Source organism: Typha latifolia, chromosome 1 (genome assembly GCF_019914945.1).
Source record: "Typha latifolia isolate L0001 chromosome 1, TyphaL0001v2, whole genome shotgun sequence".
In the NCBI taxonomy this organism is placed as follows: Eukaryota; Viridiplantae; Streptophyta; class Magnoliopsida; order Poales; family Typhaceae; genus Typha; species Typha latifolia.
In genome coordinates this window covers 19,659,597-19,679,784 of record NC_133086.1, presented here as the reverse complement: position 1 = coordinate 19,679,784, position 20,188 = coordinate 19,659,597, and the positions used below count along the sequence as shown (strand labels likewise).

The following is a 20,188-nucleotide window of genomic DNA, read 5'->3' as shown; positions in this document are numbered from 1 at the left end:
GGAACAATGGATCTACTTTGTTCTAAATGGAGATGTTTTTTTGTGTGTCTCTGCCTTAGGTTAATAATGCATAATTAAAGAAGATGAAATCGTCGCCCAAACTCTAACATCGGATTCTGTTATACTAACTGAAATTTAGTCAAGTATATTAAAAGTAATCGAAATCTCATAAAATAGTCATAAGATTTGAGAAGGTATGACCGAAACCATCAAATTAGGCCAAGCCTAAGTTCAAAATGTAATGAGTCGTAGCCCAATAGTTTCATTTGCTTGGGTCAAATATGTTGGTGGGCTTGGTTCTCAGAGATTTAACTAGGCCCATCTTTAGAAGGGGCGGCGAATTGCGATTAAGAAGAGCGTAAGAATATATATGCATAATTGCCAATTCTATCAAGTCGTAAACTTATAATTAGGGATTTGAGAGCATATGATAGGAGTGGACTAAGACTTCCATGGGGACGAGAGAGGTGTACGAGGAGAAGCTCCGTACCGGCAACCTCGACCGCGATCCCACCATTAATCCCGGCCTCGGCTCACCTCGCTGCCCCCGTTGCCTCTCGCTAATCAACCCTAAATCAGTACTCCCCTTCCTTTTTGCTCTTTGAATCCATGCTCTATGAGCGATTTCGAGTAATCCCTAAGTTTTTGATTTTATTTGTTTTATTGTAATCTTGTTTTGGGAATTTGCAGGGAGGCAGCGAGTGGGCGATCACTTCTGTCTTGCACGATGCAACTGCCGTGGTATGGAGAATACCGTTCCCAAGTTTTTTTTTTTATTGCATCTTTATGACTGGATTCGTGCTATACCGGTGTTCGCAATTTTTTTTCTAGATTGAGATTTTATTGGATTGTGTGATTAATTATTTGCATAGGCTGGTTCCGGGGCTGGCGCGATGTTAAGTGCAGTTCATGGATTCAATACGGGTATTTTTTATTTTTTGTTAATTTGTAGGTTTTTTTTGGGAGGGCTAATCTTGAGCATTTGGAGACTTAAAATTTGTTTGTGATGCGACAGGGATTCCGTTTGTTCAGAAGCATGTGAAGGGACCCAAATGGCTGCAATTACTTATTGGGGTAATGATTTGTTGCTTAAGAATTATCTTTGTAGCTAAGGATTTATTGACATGCAAAGGTTATGATGCATTTATTATAGTGAAGGTTCGATTTTTCATGCGATGTGGAGCAGGGAACGGCACAGACAAAAAATCATACATCTATTCAATATATTTATTATATGAAATTCAATCGTTATTATTCTAGATGCGCTGTAAAACTTATCCGATCCTCTATGAGAATCTTCAAATTTGATATTTAGTTTAATCAAATATAATGAAGAATGTAATGATTGTACTTTAGTCTATACCACATGAAGAATTTAGTGCTTAAGTTAAAAGTGCACGAGAGTTTTGTACGATTGAGTCAAACCAAATAGGTAAAATATAATTTTCTAAATAATAAGCTAGATAAAAAAATCAAGGGAATCACAACAAATACCATAAAATTTTTATATGGAAAACTCCTCTTAAAGGGTAAAAACCACGTTCTTTTCATGGATCAAAATTAATGTAATATAATCGTAGTATAATCGTAGTTGCAAGATATATTTATAACTCATCCCACTGCTTGAGACCTATAGCTAATTGTTGAAGTTCTTAGTCGGTAGATCTCACGATAAGCTACTCCAATGCAACAATCTGTCAAATCTATTAGAAACCATGGAGTTAAAACTCCCCTAGATTCTAGGGGGTTTTAAACTTCCACGTCTCAAGACTCCCTTGAGACACTGATGTAGATAGATAGATGCAGAACCTCCAAGATCTTCACAATGCAACTTCGGTGACGAAGTAGATCTTGAACATCCATTTTTTTTAATGGCTCATAAGGTTTTGGTGTTGAATAGATTTTTAAAAGCCCTCCGATTTCACAACAATCAAGTACTCCTCTGTATGACAGTCTCTGGGAGTCTTACAAACCCTTAGACAACTCTTTCTTTATATATCTCCCAAAAGGAGAGCAAGTTGACCTAAAAAATAAATCATTCGGATTTGAAATTCATCTTGGATTTGTCGATGTATTCAAGCACGTCCAAATCCCTGATCTCTGACTTGCGAATTTAGTTTGGCGCGTACTGGTGAAAGTCGTTTAGATATACTTTGAACGGTAGGTAGCTTTCTTCTTCAATATTTGTTGTAACCGGATCCGTTTATCTTCTATTCTCTATAGGACATTGTGCCACAATTCACACAGTAAAATTTAGTGAAATTGCATCATGAAGAATTTTGTTCGGTCACGGATTTATCAATTACAAAACCTGGTAGCTCTTTTTTTGTAATACTCTGATGTTAAGACACAACAAGTTCATTATGCAATGTGGTATATACTTAAGCCTGCTACTTACTTATTTGGTTATGTGTTGATTTTACGTAATTCATGCAAAGTGAATAAGTTATAATGAGTGTATTGAATTTATATAATAGTCACAGCTTTCTTATTTACTCAGAGTTTTTTAGAGTCACATCTTTTGTAGAAGATAAAATGTACTATGGTTATCTCCATCATCTCATTTGTTTATTGTGGTAAACATTTTCTTCAGAACCCACTTTAGTGCCAATTTTCTGACTTAGTCATAATTTTACAATCCTTGTTTATCCTAACTCCTAAGTATTGATTGGCTTAAATTTGTCCTGCTTAGAATTTTTTCGTTTTCTGACATTTTAATGGTCCCATTATCATTTAGTTTTAACCATACGCTTGCATCCTTTTTCTCTTTTTGCTTATCCCCTTTGTATGCAGTTGTTGCAATTGTTGCACCTTAATCATATGCTGTATACTAAATCATTACCTAGGACCATACAAACGTGCTTGTAACTTGCAAGCCTCATCTATTCGTTGGAAGACCATTACCTTTGCTGTTCTAGTCTTAACTACATGCCACAATTCATGTGCACATATATGACTATATCTGTCTGTGGTCTTTTAAAAGCAATATATTTCACAAATTTGTTTCTAATAGTCATCCTTTATGTGCTTATATTTATATTTGGCAAAATAAATATGACAAATGATGTTAATAATCCTGCTTCTTAGGATATCAACACATAGTTTTCATTTTTGACATTTGAAGTCTAGTCAAGTGAACAAAGAATGTTCATAAACCTCACTAGAGTTTTTTTTGGCCTTATTCATTTTATATAATAATTATGGCATTATATTGTTCAGGATTAAATTTCCCATCATGAATTATTTGCATTGCAAAGGGCATCTAAATTTGTTATGGTCAATAATGGTGGATGTAGGAGCCGTCTCTGTTGATGCCAACCAACTGGGTGGCTGCAGTTTGAAAATATAGACATGTTCTTTACTTGGAGGTAGGTTTTCTGTTTAGGTCCTGTGTAAGCATGTTTAAGATATCTAACTAAATGTCTAATGAATGCAATCTTAGAAAAAAATTTAGAATGTTCCGGTCTAAAATTTTGACTCAGGTTCTCTGAAACGAGGTGTTTACCTTTTCTTTTTTCCTGAAGGCACTTTTACATAGCTAAATTTCGTAAATACCTGTCTAACAAAATGCAGAGGCTGTTGTGGTGTCATGTTGGTATTTTCATGACCAAATAACTAAAGAGTACATCTATGCATGGTTTGTCCTTTTCACATGTTGGTTCTTACAGTATTATTTCATTGGTAAAGTAGATCTTGCAGAATTTAGAAAGGAAATAACTGGATTCTATTTTCTAAATGATCCATTGAAGCAAACATTAAGACTTGCTAACTTAACTTACCTTGTGCTTAAAATATCTATTTATTTTAGATATTAATACCTTTCCTCTAGCACAATGTTCTGTAAGTTTATCTCTGTGAGTTCCTTTTTTTTAGTTTCTACAAATGTACATCACTCTTTTGTGACCACTTTGTATTGTTATGATCAAGTGGTCTTTTACTTTTTCCTTTTGTTGGCACAGCTTCCTCCCTTAATTGCGTTTTCTGGTGCTAGTGCTGCATTTGGAGGTAAGGTTTTGCCTACACTTAGATGATCGCTAACCTCTTCAGCTGTAAAATAGAGTTTGACATACATGAATTGTTAGGTTTGTTACATATAAATTTCCTTCTACCTGAAAAAAGAAAAGAAAAAACATAGTACTTACGGATACTGACTATACGAATCACAATTCTTGTCTTTTATCTTTCATATAACTATATAAGAGTAATGGACTGGGAGGGTGACTAGCAGCTTGCACTAGGCACACAATCAGCAGGTTTTTCTTTTAATGAAAAGAAGGTTCACTCCTTTTCAGTTTGAACAAGTGACATTTCATTGCTTGTTTATGTGGTATTGCTCAACTTAGTAAGTGTTCAGCTACCTGGTAATATATAAGTATAGATGTTACCAAAATGAAGTAATTAACAGATCAATATCTTCTGGGTTCCTCTTGTTATAACCATTTTGTAGTTGGATGGGCTATTGGAGATCAAGAATTTGTTGCATGCTGTCTATTTGTCTAGCATGATACTGTTACTATATATCAGACCTAGTTTAAAGGTCTTGAATAGCTTAGAGATGAAGAAATGAATATAGAACAGTATCCTCCTGGATATTTGTCAGCAAATGTGCATGGAATGAAGGAACATCCATGGCCAAGAGATACCAGATATTGGCAATAGGATCTAACCAAACCACAAGCCTCAATATTTCGTGGTGTTGATCATTGAGACTGCTACCTACTGCAATAATAAGATGCGTTAACCAATTTTTGTATGTGGCTTTATGTACACAATTATTTTCTGACTTTTGATTGGTTATTCTTGTTTCTTCCAGCCTACGCAGTTCCAAAATTTTCTCAGCTCACAGTGACATCCTATTATGCTGCATCAAGTGCCTCTACCTATGTGATATCACAGATCACCCGATGTGTCGAAGAGACCCACTCTGATAGTCTTCATGACAATTCCAGATGAGATCTTACCAGAATTTTTAGATAAACAGGTCATTCTTCCATCTTTCTTCTGCCAAAGCGAAAGTGCCATCACAGGAATGCATGAGTTGTAAAAGATTCTGTCTTCTGACTTTTGTTCTGTTAGTATAAGGTCTGCATAATCCCCATCATTTGTCAAGTATCATCATTGGGGATATGTTGTGTGTCATCCACTGAAGATCAAGTCATAATTTTATTAATGGTGCATGATCAAATCAGTGCGCCAGATACCATAGTTTATGAAAATATGAGACTCATACTTTTGTTAAAAGTGTCTATTCAGTTGAAATATCATTAACTGGGACCGTAGAACCAGATACCCAAGGTGGTTATCATGTACATGTACTTGTAGAGTAGTCATTGAAATCAATTAAGTCATAACCAATCTTTTTCTCGCTTGACTTACTATGTAGTGAATATGTAGTCTTAGGATCAAAGGACCTGAAATCTGGATGGGCTTTGTTGTCAAATTATTTTATGCAAATCTTCAATTGCAGGTGCATCTCCTATTCAAGCTAAAGATGGTTCTCATTTCAGAAGCTAGAGCAATCATTTTGCACTAAAACAAGCTACCGAGGGAAGTTGTTCCAGAGTAACTGTGGAATCCGCTTCCTAGTCCCTAATCAAGATTATCAAGTGCTTGGCCTAATGAAAGGATCCTTCAAGACGTCTGGAAGATGAGCTAGTTTTTTTTTTATTGGAAGCATTGTACACATTCACAGAAATTTCTATTGCTTCTGCTTTTTTATTATTATTATTACTATTACTGCAAACAGCTCGAATTGTCTACAATTGTGCTTCTGGTTATTTTGCCTCCCTCGGAGTTGTACAACCCCCTCTATTTATCTCACTCACTCCATGGCAGGGTCATTGAGATAATTTTTCAATAGCATCCTTGCATCATCTTTATATTTTAAATATATGATGTGCATGCACAGGCCCAAATCAGGTTAGGTTTATGTAATCAAGCCCAATTTGGAGACACAGGTGGTCAGGGTTAATGCTTTTACTTGATGATGCTCCTCTATAACGTGCCCCTTTTGGTTCTGGCAATGGTCCCAACTTGAAACTAAATGATGCTCCTCCTCAGTACTCCCATCCTCTGAGCTCCTGCAACCTCCATGCTAGCTGTTTACAGCATGCAATCTAATAATGGCCAGAAACAGGCCAAAGCCAACCTCAAAACGAACCATTGTTGTGATCTTTCTTAAGCTGGTCCATGGACTAGACATTAATAAGACCTTGGCAGGGCTCGGTTTTTAGAATGCCCAGCTCTGCAACTGACCTATAATTAATGGTCCAGGTGGTCCTCCCCCTTATTTCTCATATTTAATCATTAAACATACTATGAGACCCTCCCTTGTCTAGTTAAAACTCGGAGCCATTTATTTACGCCACCTCCTAACCAGTCTGGAGTAGAGTTTAGTTGATCAGATGAGTTTCTGATGATTGGTATAAATGTAAACCTAACAACACCGAAGAGCTAATTCAGGATATATTCTCCTGCCCTTGGGCAATGAAATAAAAGACGTGGTTGAACCTGAATCATCTGATAGCAGCCCATGAAAGCAACTGGATTCCATCTGAATTTGTTCCATGAGAATGGGACGGTCAATGACGCAAACAAGGAGTTATAATTCTTCTGCCGTGTTTTGATTGCCAAGCAAGAATTTGAACATCTTTTCTTCTTCCTTTTCCCCCTTTTTATTTGCACAACCTTAGTCATACCATATTGAAATATAACTAATATTGAATAAAAGTATAATCCGGCACATATACCAATAGTAGAAGTGGTGACTACTAAAATGGCTTCCATGACAAGGTATGGGGGGTCTGCACTTATCCAAATTGGCTCCACTCTTATTCCCCCCCCCCCCTCTTCACCAGGGCCAGGGCCCCTATCAGGGACCCTACTTCACGAATTGCAAGAAAGGGCGAAAACTATGTTTTGGGAATACAATGCAACGAAAGGGAGAGGAAACACTTCGGTGGGTGAGGACTTTTGTTTGGGACCACTTTGCCACGATGCCCAAGATGGCGATCTAAGATGGCAAGTTACAATCTCTCTCTCCCTTCTCACAAGACGCATTACAAAGGAGAAAACGAGGTAGTCGTAGTAGCAGTAGTAGTACTGAATATGTCAATAAATTTGTTAACTTTCCTTCTCTTGGTCTAAACTTTGGAAGAGTGGCAGGATTAGAAATTTAGGACGCATGTGGGACAATGACATAGAACCTACCTTGTTTTGATGTCTCCAGCTACGAGTTAATTGAGATGGTACTCTCGTTAAGAGAGGTCTTAATTTCAAAGGAAAGGAGGAGGGGGACCATGTATCATGTATGTGAGAGGAAGTGAAATTTATGGGGGGATGCGTTTGTTCATGTGAGTCCCTCTTAACCATCACCTACCAGAGTTTTAAATGTTCATGTGTGGTTGCAAGCAAGCAAGCAAGCCACAAACTTTTTGATTGAAGTATATATGCGACGTGGGAGGAGGACAATCCTTTCGATTCCTCCGATGGTTACATCTCTATGTCGCAATTAATCCAACTTGGATGGGATGGAAACATAGGGTTTTCTTCTTTAGGTTGCTCAACATAACATTTTTTTGTCTACACGAGGTTCCTACCCTACTTACACATATCTACGATACTCTTGCATTAAAATTTTTCAAAAGTTTCCATCAAGATTCCCTCAAGTGTAATTAGACTCTCAATACTATTTAATTATTGTTAATAGTAGTTAGTTTGATTTCATTAATTGTACCCGGCTTCCGCATCTTCGTGATCGATTTATTTAGATCATTAGCTTAAAACCTCTAGAAGGTACATTTGACTGCCAGTATGTACCTCGTGTTAGGCCAGAGACATAAAGAAAAGAGTACATCTGAACATTATTAACACTGTTACCCTTGTCCATTGATTTACCATACGTTCAGGTTATTGATGATGAAGTTTCTACCTATGATATTTTTATATTACTTCTGGGTGGGAAGTATCAAGTACGTCACCCCCCCAAAAAAAAAAAATTGGGTGCAATATTCCCAAGTTGCTTTAGCTAAGATTTAGAAATGCCACAATGTGCTATCCACTCAAAAAAGAATATAAGAAGCAAAGAATTGTTCTGCATAACAATAAATTAAAGCTGTGTGACATTGGGTGCTCCAGTGGTCCTAGCTCTTAGCCCAATGCCATGATCTGGGCCCTAAGAGAGGAAACCACCAATCCTCCACCATTTCGATCAAAGTTAATTGGTTCGCCTTAATCTGTCAGACCATAGAGATCACATCACCAAGTAATTTGGCTAAGGGAAGATGAGTTCTGGAAGTGAAATGGAGGGGGGTACATATTAATCAACCATGAAAAGGGATACATAGATACGTTCCAATTTTATCTCTCTCTCTCTCTCTCTATACCTTCATCTCCTTTTATTGGCCGCCCAACAATGTGAAAAAGAAACCAATGTGGAACTCTATAAAATCTAGTAATATCTATGTGGTCCTAAGATTAGAAAATCTCACTTCCGACAGCACTATCAAGCCATGCCTTGAGAAGACCACCAAAGACATTGGTATGTGTTACATGGAGGGAACCATCGACCGTCACCCTCCTCTCTATTATTGCACAAAGGTTAGGAACTACTCCATAGTTTTTTATTTATCTAATCATGGAGAAAGACTAGCCTTCCAGTGTTCGAGCAATCCGTGTTTTACGGCGGCATTGCGTCCACGTATGTCCCTGGACCTCAAACTGACCGTTGGGACGAGACAGTGACTCGACGGCACGAGGTGTCGTGCCAATTAGCTCGAGAAGGCAGTATTGATGTAGTATTATACTTGGCCCAAGGACTCGATTTATAGACGGGAAGTCTAATCATGGTATTGGTCCCCATCATCAACCCTATAAGTCGGGGTTTACAGGGGGGAACTGCCATGAATGAAGGTTTCATGAGTTCTTGGTGTTGTTGAGATTCATGCTATATTGGTTTTAGTAGATTTTGTAATTTCGATATCGACAGGGATTTAACTCATGATCTTCATCATAACTTAATTTTTAGATTTATAAATTATCTAATATGGTATCATAGTTAATTATGAAGGGAGTGTTAAAAAGAGTCAATCGAACAATTTGAGTTTTTTTTTTAAGTCAACTGATTATTTACCATAGATAACTATGTTTTAAATCATCGTAAACATATGGAATGTCATTCACATACACACACACACACACACACTTTCCCAAGCCCCTAAAAATACTCAGATTCCTCCAATCAATTAAAGCAAGGTCAATCAGACCCACTAAAATTAAATTATTGTCACAAAGTCACACGGCCAACTAACAACTTCCCACTGCTCAAAAATAGGAAGAATTAAAGCCCCCCACTCCCAGCAATAAAAAGGCTACAATTAATCTACATGTATACATTCATTCATACAAGTCTTTGGGAACAGAGAAAGGGAAAGGGGTCGGGAGGATAAAACGGCATGTTACGTCTTTTTCCGGAAGTATGACCCTCGCCACTGTTCTTATCACCCAGGAACGATAAGGTTATGGAAAAAGAAAACAAGTGTTTTGGGCCATAATTAACCACTCGTTTGCGAAGTTGTTGATACTTCTGTGTCCATAGATAACTATAGCCATCCATTTCCATCTGAATCAGGAATCTTTCGTGATGCAAGCAAATCTAGGTTGTGGGTCATCTTTGGAAAGTCTACCAACATGATAGTACACACATGATGGCTGTGAGCACCCACCTACAGAAGACGAGTCAGCATCGGATGCTTAGTCGAGCTTTAGTTGTAGTTTTGAGTCCCTCCTATGAACAAATAAACAATACTACTTTAGTACCTCACCCATCCCCAGCTTCTTTTTAGTGGCTAACTCTTTCATCTATCTGTATCTAAGTTAGATAGCAAGCAGGTGGTTGCACTTGCTGACCCTTCTCGTTCTGGTGGAGCTATTAATACTCATAAATTAGCGTACGATATGTTTATAGCAATGGAGTTCCTCTATAGTTGGAAATCTTGTAAGAGAAAGAAAACATTTAAATGGGAAGCTTTAGGGCTAGCTAGCTCTACCGTTGTGGTGGTTGAAGGGCGAATTTTCTTTAACTAGTTGTGAAGAAGAAAGGTAGGAAGTTTCAAGAGTTAATACGATTATAAAAAGGATTACAAGAGTTAATTAAAAAGGCTATGTAAACTAATATGCCTATATGTTTTATTTCTTTCGTGGGTGAATAGACTAATAATTCACAGAGGAAGGCCTAGAAGGAATCCCCAGAAGGATTGTACTACGGAGAACAACGTTGACAAGAGAAGAACCCAAGTCACTTCAGGGCAGGGTAAAAACCAAGCGAAACTACGCCATCTCCCCGTTCGGTAGTAATCATGGAGCACATCCCCAGGACCACTTACACAGTTACACACCTATATATAAAGAAACCAACAGCCATTAAAAGAAATAAAGAAGTAGATTAATCCACCCCAGCAACCAATCCCTGATCATATCATATAGACGGGGATAGAGAGAAAGAGAGGGGGCGAGGGAGGGAGAGAGAGAGGGAGAGAGAGAGAGAGAGTCACATTCCCATGTCTCAACTTGACTGATGGTTACAGATGCATGAAAGCTAGAGATCCAAAGGAGAAAAGATAGGCAGTGAGAAAGAGATGGTGAGGTGATGGTATTTAGTATCAGCAACAGCAGCAGACTAGTACTACTTGGTTGTTATTGAGAACTCAAAAAGCTTCTCCAACTCAACAAGCAGCTAGCTCTTTGTCAGCCCTTAACACCCCTCCACCCCCACAGTGTTGGTCCCATATTCCTCCACATATCCCAACTCAAAAACCAATCAAAGCTAGAAGACCAAATTGAACTAGCAAAAGCCTTCCCCTAAAATAATCATCCACCTCTCTCTCTCTCTCTCTCTCTCTCTCCATTGCTTGCAAGCAAGAATGAGCGAGCAAGTTGACTCCTTCTCCCAGCTCCCCTTCATCCGCCCGGTGCCGCCGGCCCTCGACAAGCCCTTGAATTCTTCTTCTCCTTCTTCCAGCCCACCCATCCGCCTCTTCGGCTTCGACTTCCCACACGAGCCCAATTCTCCTAACCAAGAGCCCATCAAATTAGACTCACCCTCACCCTCGCCATCACCCACCACCACCACCACCACCACCACTAACACTAACACTACTACTACTACTACTGCTACCGCCGCCACTACTAATAATAATAACAACAACGGTGAGAGTGTGAGGAAATTCGAGTGCCACTACTGCTGCCGCAACTTCCCGACCTCGCAGGCCCTCGGCGGCCACCAGAACGCACACAAGCGCGAGCGTCAGCACGCCAAGCGGGCCCACCTCCATTCCGCCGCCATGGCAGTGCACCACCACCACGCCAGCATGGGCCATGAAGGCCACGTCTACGGCCTCTTCAACTACCATAGGCTCGGCTCGATCCCCTCGGCCGGGAGGTTCGAGCCTACGCCACCGGCCCATTACCCTTCTTGGACTAGTACTAGTACTAGTCCTACTCCTGGATTGAGCCCGGGTGCAAGGTTCTATGGGGGAATTGGGACGGTGTCGCAGCCCATTAACGGAAGTCCGTTGCCCGGTTTGTGGAGGCTGCCGGTCCACGGCGGCGCCGCCAGTTTTGGTGCCGTGCATCGAGATCGCTCCATGGAGCTACCTTTGCTCGGAGCAGGCGGTGTTGATTCGTCTTCTCCTTCGTCTTTGCCGCAAGAAAGAGGTGGGTATGGATCCGCGGCTAAGGATGGCCTGAGTTTGGATCTGCACTTGTAATTGTTGTTCGAACTCCTTTTGATTAAATAACAAGATTTTTCTTCCCATTTTTCTCTCTTTTCACGGAAATTTTTTTTTGTGCTTCTTTTTTGGCTAAAAAATAGAAGAAAACCCTAGCTTGGTGACAGAATGAGTCCTTTTCAACTGAGTTAGATGGTTGGCTTAATCATGGTAGTTGTGGTTGGCAGAATTTTGCTTGATATATCAATTAATGCTTCTGGAATTGATTTCACATTATCATTTTTATCAATAATTTACTTCATTGTTTCCACGAGAATTTCGATGCTAAAAAAGAATTATTCACCGTCTCCTTTTGTAGATAGTTTTAATTTTTATAAGTTTTTTGAACTTATTGCTTTTCTCATAAGAAAACATAAAAGTGAAAAAAAAAAAAAACGATAAGAGCTGTAACTATTCTCATATCTTCTCCAAAGGCAATAAAATTAGCGTCTCGCAGTAGGTACGTAGTGGCTTGAATACAAATATGATATCTATTCTTTAGATTCTGTTCTCCAATTATGAACTTAAAGTTTGAGCTAGTTGCAATTTTGCATACTTACGAGCATCAAAGAGTACTGTCAAGTGCAGAGACATTCGGTTTAACAAGTTGGATAGATGATCAATATATAATTAGGGATAGAAGAATGTATTCATAAGATTACTTAAAGATCGGTGTATTTGTCTAATTAGTAAACGCTATGCTTACAAATAATTTACAAACATTCTACAAAATGACTTGTCAACTTATTAACCTTTGATAGTTTCTCTCTTCATCTCATAACCATCACTATTTCACTATATCAAAAGTGTTTGTAGAATGTTTGTTAAGTATTTTAGAGCATAGCATTGTTCTTTTCTAATAGCAAGGCTGTGAGCTACTCCCATGCCCTTTCTACTTAAATATTTTGTACTGTCTTCCATGACCTATCCAATGAGATGATAATAATGTTTATGCGTAAAGTTCTGTTAAAATACATTAGCATCTGTCCTAATTCAATTCCATATACGCTCGAATGGTCAAATAGAAATTATACCGTTTAGGTTTGCATTATTTCCTAGGAACAAGCTAAAAAACTTTCTTAAAGTGATATGATTACATATAACTACTTACTTTATTTTGTTCTTTTACATAAATTCTTTTTAAAAAAATTCTCAGAAGCAGCACCTTTGCCATTTCTCCACTACGGGTATTTAGTTTGTTTATTGTCAACATCCTGTCCACATAATAAATATTAAACTATCGAAAATTCTGCGTCTATCAAAAGGATTGACTTTCTCAAACCAAATGTCAGAGGAATTGATATGAACTAAACTTCTAACAGACTAGGAGATTGCATTAAGTTATAGTAGGTACGTCCCCTCGCCAATAATTGGTGCTAAGAGCTGCTTGGCTAAGTTTAGTGATCACCTGGCTCACATTTAGATGAGTATACTTGAAACTAGATCAAATTGTACTTTGTAAGTTCTGGCGTTCCATGACAACAATGATTAGCATGTGAAGCTCATGTGGGAGAAAAGGGACAAAAAGGAGGAAGAATTATTTTGCTAGAAACAAACTTGTACATGCTAAGATCCCCAGCATAACAAGAACAAGTGTATCTCACTGGATTGTGTAAGATAGATAACAGTAGATCTATTCAACGTTTCTGAATGCAACTTCTAAGATGCAATGGTAGGTCAGGGTACTTTGATGAGAAATAAATAAAGTGGGGAAAAATCCAATGAAGGAACCCAGGTGCATGCTAGCTGCAAACTAATTTATAGTTTTTGACCAAACTAGCCTCCTCTAAACTTTATATACTGAAATATACCATACCTTAAATTTAATACGAAAAGAAGTCTAATTTTGTCGTATCAGTATCCATGTCAATATAATACTGACTGATCAACATTTTACTTAGCTGACGAGTTTAGTGTACTACTTACAGGTTAAGTCACTGATCTTATTAGTGTTTTTGTTATGCCACATGTCAAAAAAATTATTAAGGCACAGACTCAATACGCTTGACTTAAGCATCAGATAAAAATTGTTATACATTTCAGCATTTTATTTAATATAAAAATATTAAACTTATTAGTAGTTCATCTTATAAGTAAAATATTGATCAATTTAGTAATTTTAATGTATATAGATACAAAGTTGTAAAAATATACCCGTTTCCGCATTAGGTTTGGGAGTGTGGTAAAGAAAATTTAGAGGTTTGTAAGTTTGGTCAAAAACTCAATTGATATCATGAGGGGAACTTATTATGTCCCCAGATAGCTACACATCATTGAATGGTTTCCTAACACACCTCTAAATGCGGGCTCTGCCACTTACAGTCTTACACTGCATGCCCAGTGCTGCAATCTCGTGCCTTTTTCCCAGAAAACAAAGATCAGTGGCTTAAAAGATCATCACCATCATCATTATCATCATTCTCTCTCTCTCTCTCTCTCTGCATCTGAGTGTTGCATGTGCCAGCCTTTGAGTTCTTGGAATTGGGAGGGTAAAGATGAGCACAAGAACCTAAAAACTGAGCACAAGAACAAAAGAAAAGGGGTGGTGGTGCGTCAGAAGCATTTTGGCATGAAGAAATTTTTTGCCAGGAACTATGGCCCAAGATAGTACCACTGACCTAAGCCCAGTAGTAGAAGGCCCCCACTTTTCTTTCTCTTCCGTTCCTTGAGTTTTGATTAACAAAGAAGGTCAAAATATATAATATGAAAAGATTAATAGACACATGAACTGTTGCCCATCTTTATATAAACCTTATATTATCTATTTTTTGTAACACGTTAATATCTTCAACTATCTAATATCTCTTACCACCTAACATCAAACGTCAAATGAACTACTCTCTTTTCTCTTTCTTCCAAAATAAGTTAAAATATTCTCTGAAGCACTTGAAATCACATAATATTCTTTTAACAATTAGTTAAACAAAGAATAACTAGAAGAAATATTTCAAAGGTTTTACATAGTTAAAAGGTCACAAAGATTAAATGAGAATGTATATATAAAGATGAGCAATAGTTTAAACATCTCATCTCTAATTCATATTTTTCACCTTTTTCTTTCTGCTAAATTCCAATCTTATATAAAAAAGATCAACCTGAGGTATTAAAATTCACGATCTAGACCAAAACTGAGTTATAAATTCCAATCTTATATGAAAAAGATCAACAGGAGGAATTAAAATTCACAATCTTATACAACTCAGTTTTGGTCTAGATTGTGAATTTTAATGCTTGTTGAAATCTCTCAAATTTATCAGTCATGTTTGGGCCTGTAAACCGGCAGAGGCCAGAGTCTTCGATGAACAATTGAGATTTGGGCTTTACTATAGGCCCAAAATTATCTGATTAAAGGAAGAAGCTCTTATCTAGCCATCAAATCAAGCATTGAAAAAATAGGGAGTTTTTGGTTTAACTATGCTCAAAATTAATTGCAAGCCTATCTTTTTATCCGGTCTCAGCTCAGGTTGAGTTGTCCTCGAGCCAATCCAAATTGAGCCTGGGCCTCAATTGAGCTTATTTTCAACCTGAACTAGTCTAAGTCGAACTAAGCCCGAACCAAACCTAACCCTAAAGCTAATCTATTTTCAAGCCAATCTGAGCCGAGTATCATTCAAGCCGAACCCATTTTTGGATCAAAGATCCTTAAAGTTATGAATATATTTATATATATATATAATTGAGCCAAGTCTATCAAGCCAACTCTAGCACAGGCTTGACTTGAAATTCAATTCTAGCCCAAAAATTTGTTTAGACTCTCACACCCTAACTAACCATCATAATATTTATTTTGTGTATGGTACATTTCAAAGTTTAAATACAAGAATTATTGTGTTTGAAAACCACTGATTGGATCGATGACTTATATAGAAATTTAAAATCAAATATATATATTTCTAAGTCTAAAGTAGAAAATTCTATATAGATTGTTGATCCAGTTAGCAACTTGTATTTGGATAATCTCCGAATTTAAAAAATATTTATGTATAATTTTCTTTCTGAGATTTAACAAAAATTTAAAGAATTTAAAATTTTCATATAAGTAAGTGATTATTACACACATTTAGTCTTGTATTTAACTTTCAAAATAAATTAGATATGTAGAAAAACTTAGCTAACTTATATTTAGAAAGTTGCTAAATCGAAGTCATAGACTAGGTTAGAGATTTACAAACACACACAGTTTGATATTTAATTTGTAAAGTAAATTAGACATGTGTAAAAAAACAATTAGATGACTTACATTTGGGAAGTAGCTGAACCGAAATAGCTGACTACGTTGACAATTTTCAAACACATCTTTTTTTTTTATATTTAACTTAGAAATAAATTAGAGACAGTTTTAAAATAATAAAAAAACCAGAAAAAAAAGAGACCCTGATGTTAACTTTTGATCCCTTTTAGTTTTAATCGATCAATTTGGCCCACTAGTCGATATGCTATACCGACCTATTAACAAACCCGTGAAAGTTATAACGTCCAATAAAGTCGATTAGACAAGCTAACCACTCAATATATATATTTAACAGTTAACGATATAAGTGGCTCAAACTTCCACATCCATGCTTTGTGTGTTTTAGGGGTTCAGAGTAAGATTGCAACCCAAAATTCTAGACAAATTAGTTTCTTTCCAAACTTATGCCTACCCATCTCTCAACGTACGTCTTTCTATTGGGGGGCTTAAAGTCTTAAACGTACTATGGAAGCCAAATTCTATGTGTTAATGTAGACATTTGGTGGTACTTGGGTCCTTCGCAGAGATATGCTTCTATTTGAATCTTGACTACATGGACAACGCTACCATGTCATAGTCACTTAGATTTGACACGCCCATCAGCCAAATAGGACATAATTATAGCCCTAGACTGTTTAATTTGGCTCACTAATATGGAGCCATCCATACATGCACACATGCACATCAATAGTCAGTGTTTACTGTATCTAAATAGTTATAGAGATTTAAATTTATGAATAATTCTCTTCACCACTACCGAATTATAACAATTTTTCATAATAACTTCCTAAATTATTTTTTAATATATAAAAATATATTACCCACTCTTTTTGTTAGGCTTCTGCTAGCTACTTTTATCCATAAGTTATTATATAATAATCATGTGATAAAAATATAACATATTTATTATATATATATATAGATATAATTGTATGTTGATAAAAAGAGAATAAATTTAGTTATTTTCTTAATTTTAGCTTGAAGGAGCCGAGATAATTTTACAATAGGTATCAAAAAAATTATTCATAAGATCGTTTATAAAAATAATGATAGTTTAAAAAGTAAAAAGAGTATTATCCTTTAAATTTATTTATCTAAGTATAATAAGTTCTTATAAATTGTCGATAGGGTTAACAATTTATTAACGTTGAAGTTGTTGACATAGTCAGCGATTTAGATACACCCGACAAAATCCCATATTTATTATTAAAACAACTAATTGGATGAGTGATTCTTAATGATTTGAGCACTATTATGCTTACAAATATTCTACTAAATTAGGTGGCATGGTATCTTATCAACTCTTAATTTTTCTCATCAATTTAATAACTATCATAGCTAATGAGCAAGATGACGACACATTTTTATTTTTTTTCATACAATGGTCGTAAAGTGTTTGTGGATGAAGTTTTATTTTAACAACTTATTAATGTAGAAGTAACTTACATAGTCACAATTTTAGTTGGGTACTACCAAAATCTCATGTGTCTTACTAAACCAACTAATTGGACGAGTGATTCTCATCCGAAAAAAAGAAGAACTAATTATGAGTAGCATAAAATTGCTTGTCCAATTAACAATTAATGCAAACTAAAACCATGACAATATTTCTACTTAACGGAGCACACAACGTACACCTACTTACATGCATAAATTAGTTTGAAGCTAATCTACTTGACGACCATCTTTTGATGTACCATAATTTATAAGTTTAGATAACCGATCAATAATATATATTATACTTATAATATTATCCTTAGTATCTCTGCAAAATTAAATCTGACATATATATATATATATATAAAAGTCAACCCGACACGTATCTATGCTAATAAATTATAGTATAGCAATTAGGAATTTGGTATGCATAACTAGTGCTAAAAAATTTACCTAAATGATTGCACTTTTCCCACAATCATTGCAGCTGATAATTTTTTCAACAACTAAGATCACGTCTAAACCTATTTTATTCGGGAGATACTAGCCTGCTACTGGAGAATTGATAAGGAGCGTAGTCATCAAAAGAGAGAGACAAACTTTAACTTGTTTCTTTTTACTTTTCTATACCTCTTTAATCATTTATTTATCTTGCTCTCATGGTGATGAAACTTGGATTCCAAGGAAGAAAGGGACACAAATAATAAGTAATCAGTAGGACAAAAGGAATCCTTTGGTTGCAATGAATGGTTGGTGTAGGACAGGATAGTATTTTTGGGGGAAATTGATAAGCAAACAATTGAGGTTGAGTCAGGCCTTATATACTGACCTTTTATTGTTTGGCCCCTCTCAAATTTTTTTATTTTATATTTGAGACAACTCCCTCAATCAACTAAAACAGGGATGATTATAGTACGACAATTTGTTATAAAGCACCCGGGTTTATAAAATACTCTCTTAATAGTACCTATATAAAGTATCATTCAATTCTTTATTGAGATGTTTAGATAGCCTTCCCCAGAGTAGAGTCATCAAATTCAAGGTCTAATTTATAGTCTATTGTACAAAATTTGTCCATATCTACTTTCTCCGGATGGCAAATTAATAAAAGATTATATACCATGTTTACCTATCTCTTCTTTAATTTCCAGCTACCAAAAGTACTCTGCTCTGTTTGACTTTAATTCTTATGTATGATAGAAGTCATACATGTCATGATAATTCTCATGTGCCCTCTTCAGATTGAGAGAATATTAGAACATGGTGAGGCCAAGCAACTCATGTTTCTAACTTAACCTAAAAGCTAAATCTATTAGGGCCTAATTGAGATGAATATATGTTTGATTTCTTTCGTGAACGTTGAGATTAACACGTAATGATTTTTCTAATGTGTATGGGCTCGAGATTAATTAAACAATTATTTTATTCTTGTTTTCTAATATAACTTTCTATCCATACCCTACTTTCTATGCGTGTGTTTATTTACTATGGATATAAAGGAGATTTTATACTACTAGTTACCTCCTAAACAGGTTAGAGAGAGACTAAATAAGTTTTATTTTGAACATGATTTTTAAATACTGAGATAGAAGAATGTATTTATAATTTACTCTTTTGTTGATTTCGAATCAATTTATTAGATTTGAATCCCTATATTTCAACAAAACAAATATTTAAATTTTAAATATATTACGGAATAAAAAAATATTTATATTAGTCGGAGAGGGTGGTTTGAAGTACTCTCGTCTTTCGAATGATATCAGATAAATTCGAATCAAATATAATTTATATTCAAATAGATAAACTAGATGTGTTAGAAAAAAAGGCATAGAACGTGCGTGCTTAATTACTTGTCATCCTTAAATTTATAATAAAATTATACTAGAAAATTTGGTACCAGATATTTAAAAAAAAGAAAAGAAAATTGACAATATTTTAAATTTTGTTTATTGAAGTATTTACCTTTCTTATACGAAGCTAAAATATATAACGTACATCTCAAAACAAATGATGATGGTACTAACTTTGTTATGCGTCACAGGGGGAGAGGGCCTGCGAAATTATCACAACCGTTTGAGCAATTATGAAGGCTGTCATTAGAAATCATGAGATGAAGCAAGCAGCTATAAGTTAATTTATAATACTGTCAAGTATTACAAATGGGAGGTATACTCATTTCACTAACTTGTACTTAACGAATAGCAGCACCAGTTGTCATCACAAATGCAATCATACGTAGAAAAGATCAAGACTAATCCGACCAACTTTTTGTATGTACAAAATTTATCTACCAAATACTCCCAATTATAATCCCCATCCTAACCCACGTCACAAACTCACACGTATGTAAGTATATATGAAAAACATGGATACTTCCTGTCACTGTCAGAAAGAGCTCCCCACTGTGTGCAGGCCCATGTAATGTACAGTAAAATACACGAGCATCCAGTACATCGTACGGTCCGGCTATTCCTCCAGCCGCAAGTGAGGAGCTACGAAGTAAAAAAAGAGAAAAAAGAAAGAGGAGAAGAAGAAGAAGAAGAAGAAGACGGGGCGAGGACCAATTTGGCCATAACACAAGATTTGTGCTGGTAGAAAAGGACTTCCCGACTTGCCCTTTTTGGCCCTCTCCTTGTGCTACCGAGGACGCGCGCGTTTCGGATCTGTCGTCTTCCCGAAACTGTTACCAGATGACGTTTCGCTCCGGCACGTAACGGCGAGGACCACCAAAGTCTGTGTCGCGAGTTGCGACGAG

At 36.3% G+C, this 20,188-nt stretch overlaps 2 protein-coding genes across 2 annotated transcripts; both read left to right on the top strand.

Moving 5' to 3' along the window:
• Positions 1-376: 376 nt before the first annotated feature.
• Positions 377-5,762, top strand: LOC140795697 (uncharacterized). The gene is made up of 7 exons (XM_073148414.1): positions 377-578; positions 691-741; positions 873-924; positions 1,016-1,074; positions 3,960-4,005; positions 4,814-4,981; positions 5,468-5,762. The coding sequence occupies exons 1-6, from the start codon at positions 453-455 to the stop codon at positions 4,951-4,953; spliced, it is 474 nt and encodes a 157-aa protein (XP_073004515.1). The 5' UTR covers positions 377-452; the 3' UTR covers positions 4,954-4,981; positions 5,468-5,762.
• A 4,692-nt stretch (positions 5,763-10,454) lies between these two features.
• On the top strand, positions 10,455-11,812 carry LOC140797823 (zinc finger protein GIS-like). Its single transcript, XM_073151502.1, has one exon. The coding sequence runs from the start codon at positions 10,920-10,922 to the stop codon at positions 11,763-11,765; it is 846 nt and encodes a 281-aa protein (XP_073007603.1). The 5' UTR covers positions 10,455-10,919; the 3' UTR covers positions 11,766-11,812.
• Positions 11,813-20,188: the final 8,376 nt, after the last annotated feature.

What these genes read in the sequence shown, in the direction of transcription:
- LOC140795697 (XM_073148414.1), top strand. Translation starts at nt 453, where the DNA reads ATGGGGACGAGAGAGGTGTACGAGGAGAAGCTCCGTACCGGCAACCTC. An exon ending in AGTTCATGGATTCAATACGG is followed by an intron (nt 925 to 1,015) that starts GTATTTTTTATT and finishes GTGATGCGACAG; the next exon opens with GGATTCCGTTTGTTCAGAAG. An exon ending in GGCTGCAATTACTTATTGGG is followed by an intron (nt 1,075 to 3,959) that starts GTAATGATTTGT and finishes TTGTTGGCACAG; the next exon opens with CTTCCTCCCTTAATTGCGTT.
- LOC140797823 (XM_073151502.1), top strand. Translation starts at nt 10,920, where the DNA reads ATGAGCGAGCAAGTTGACTCCTTCTCCCAGCTCCCCTTCATCCGCCCG.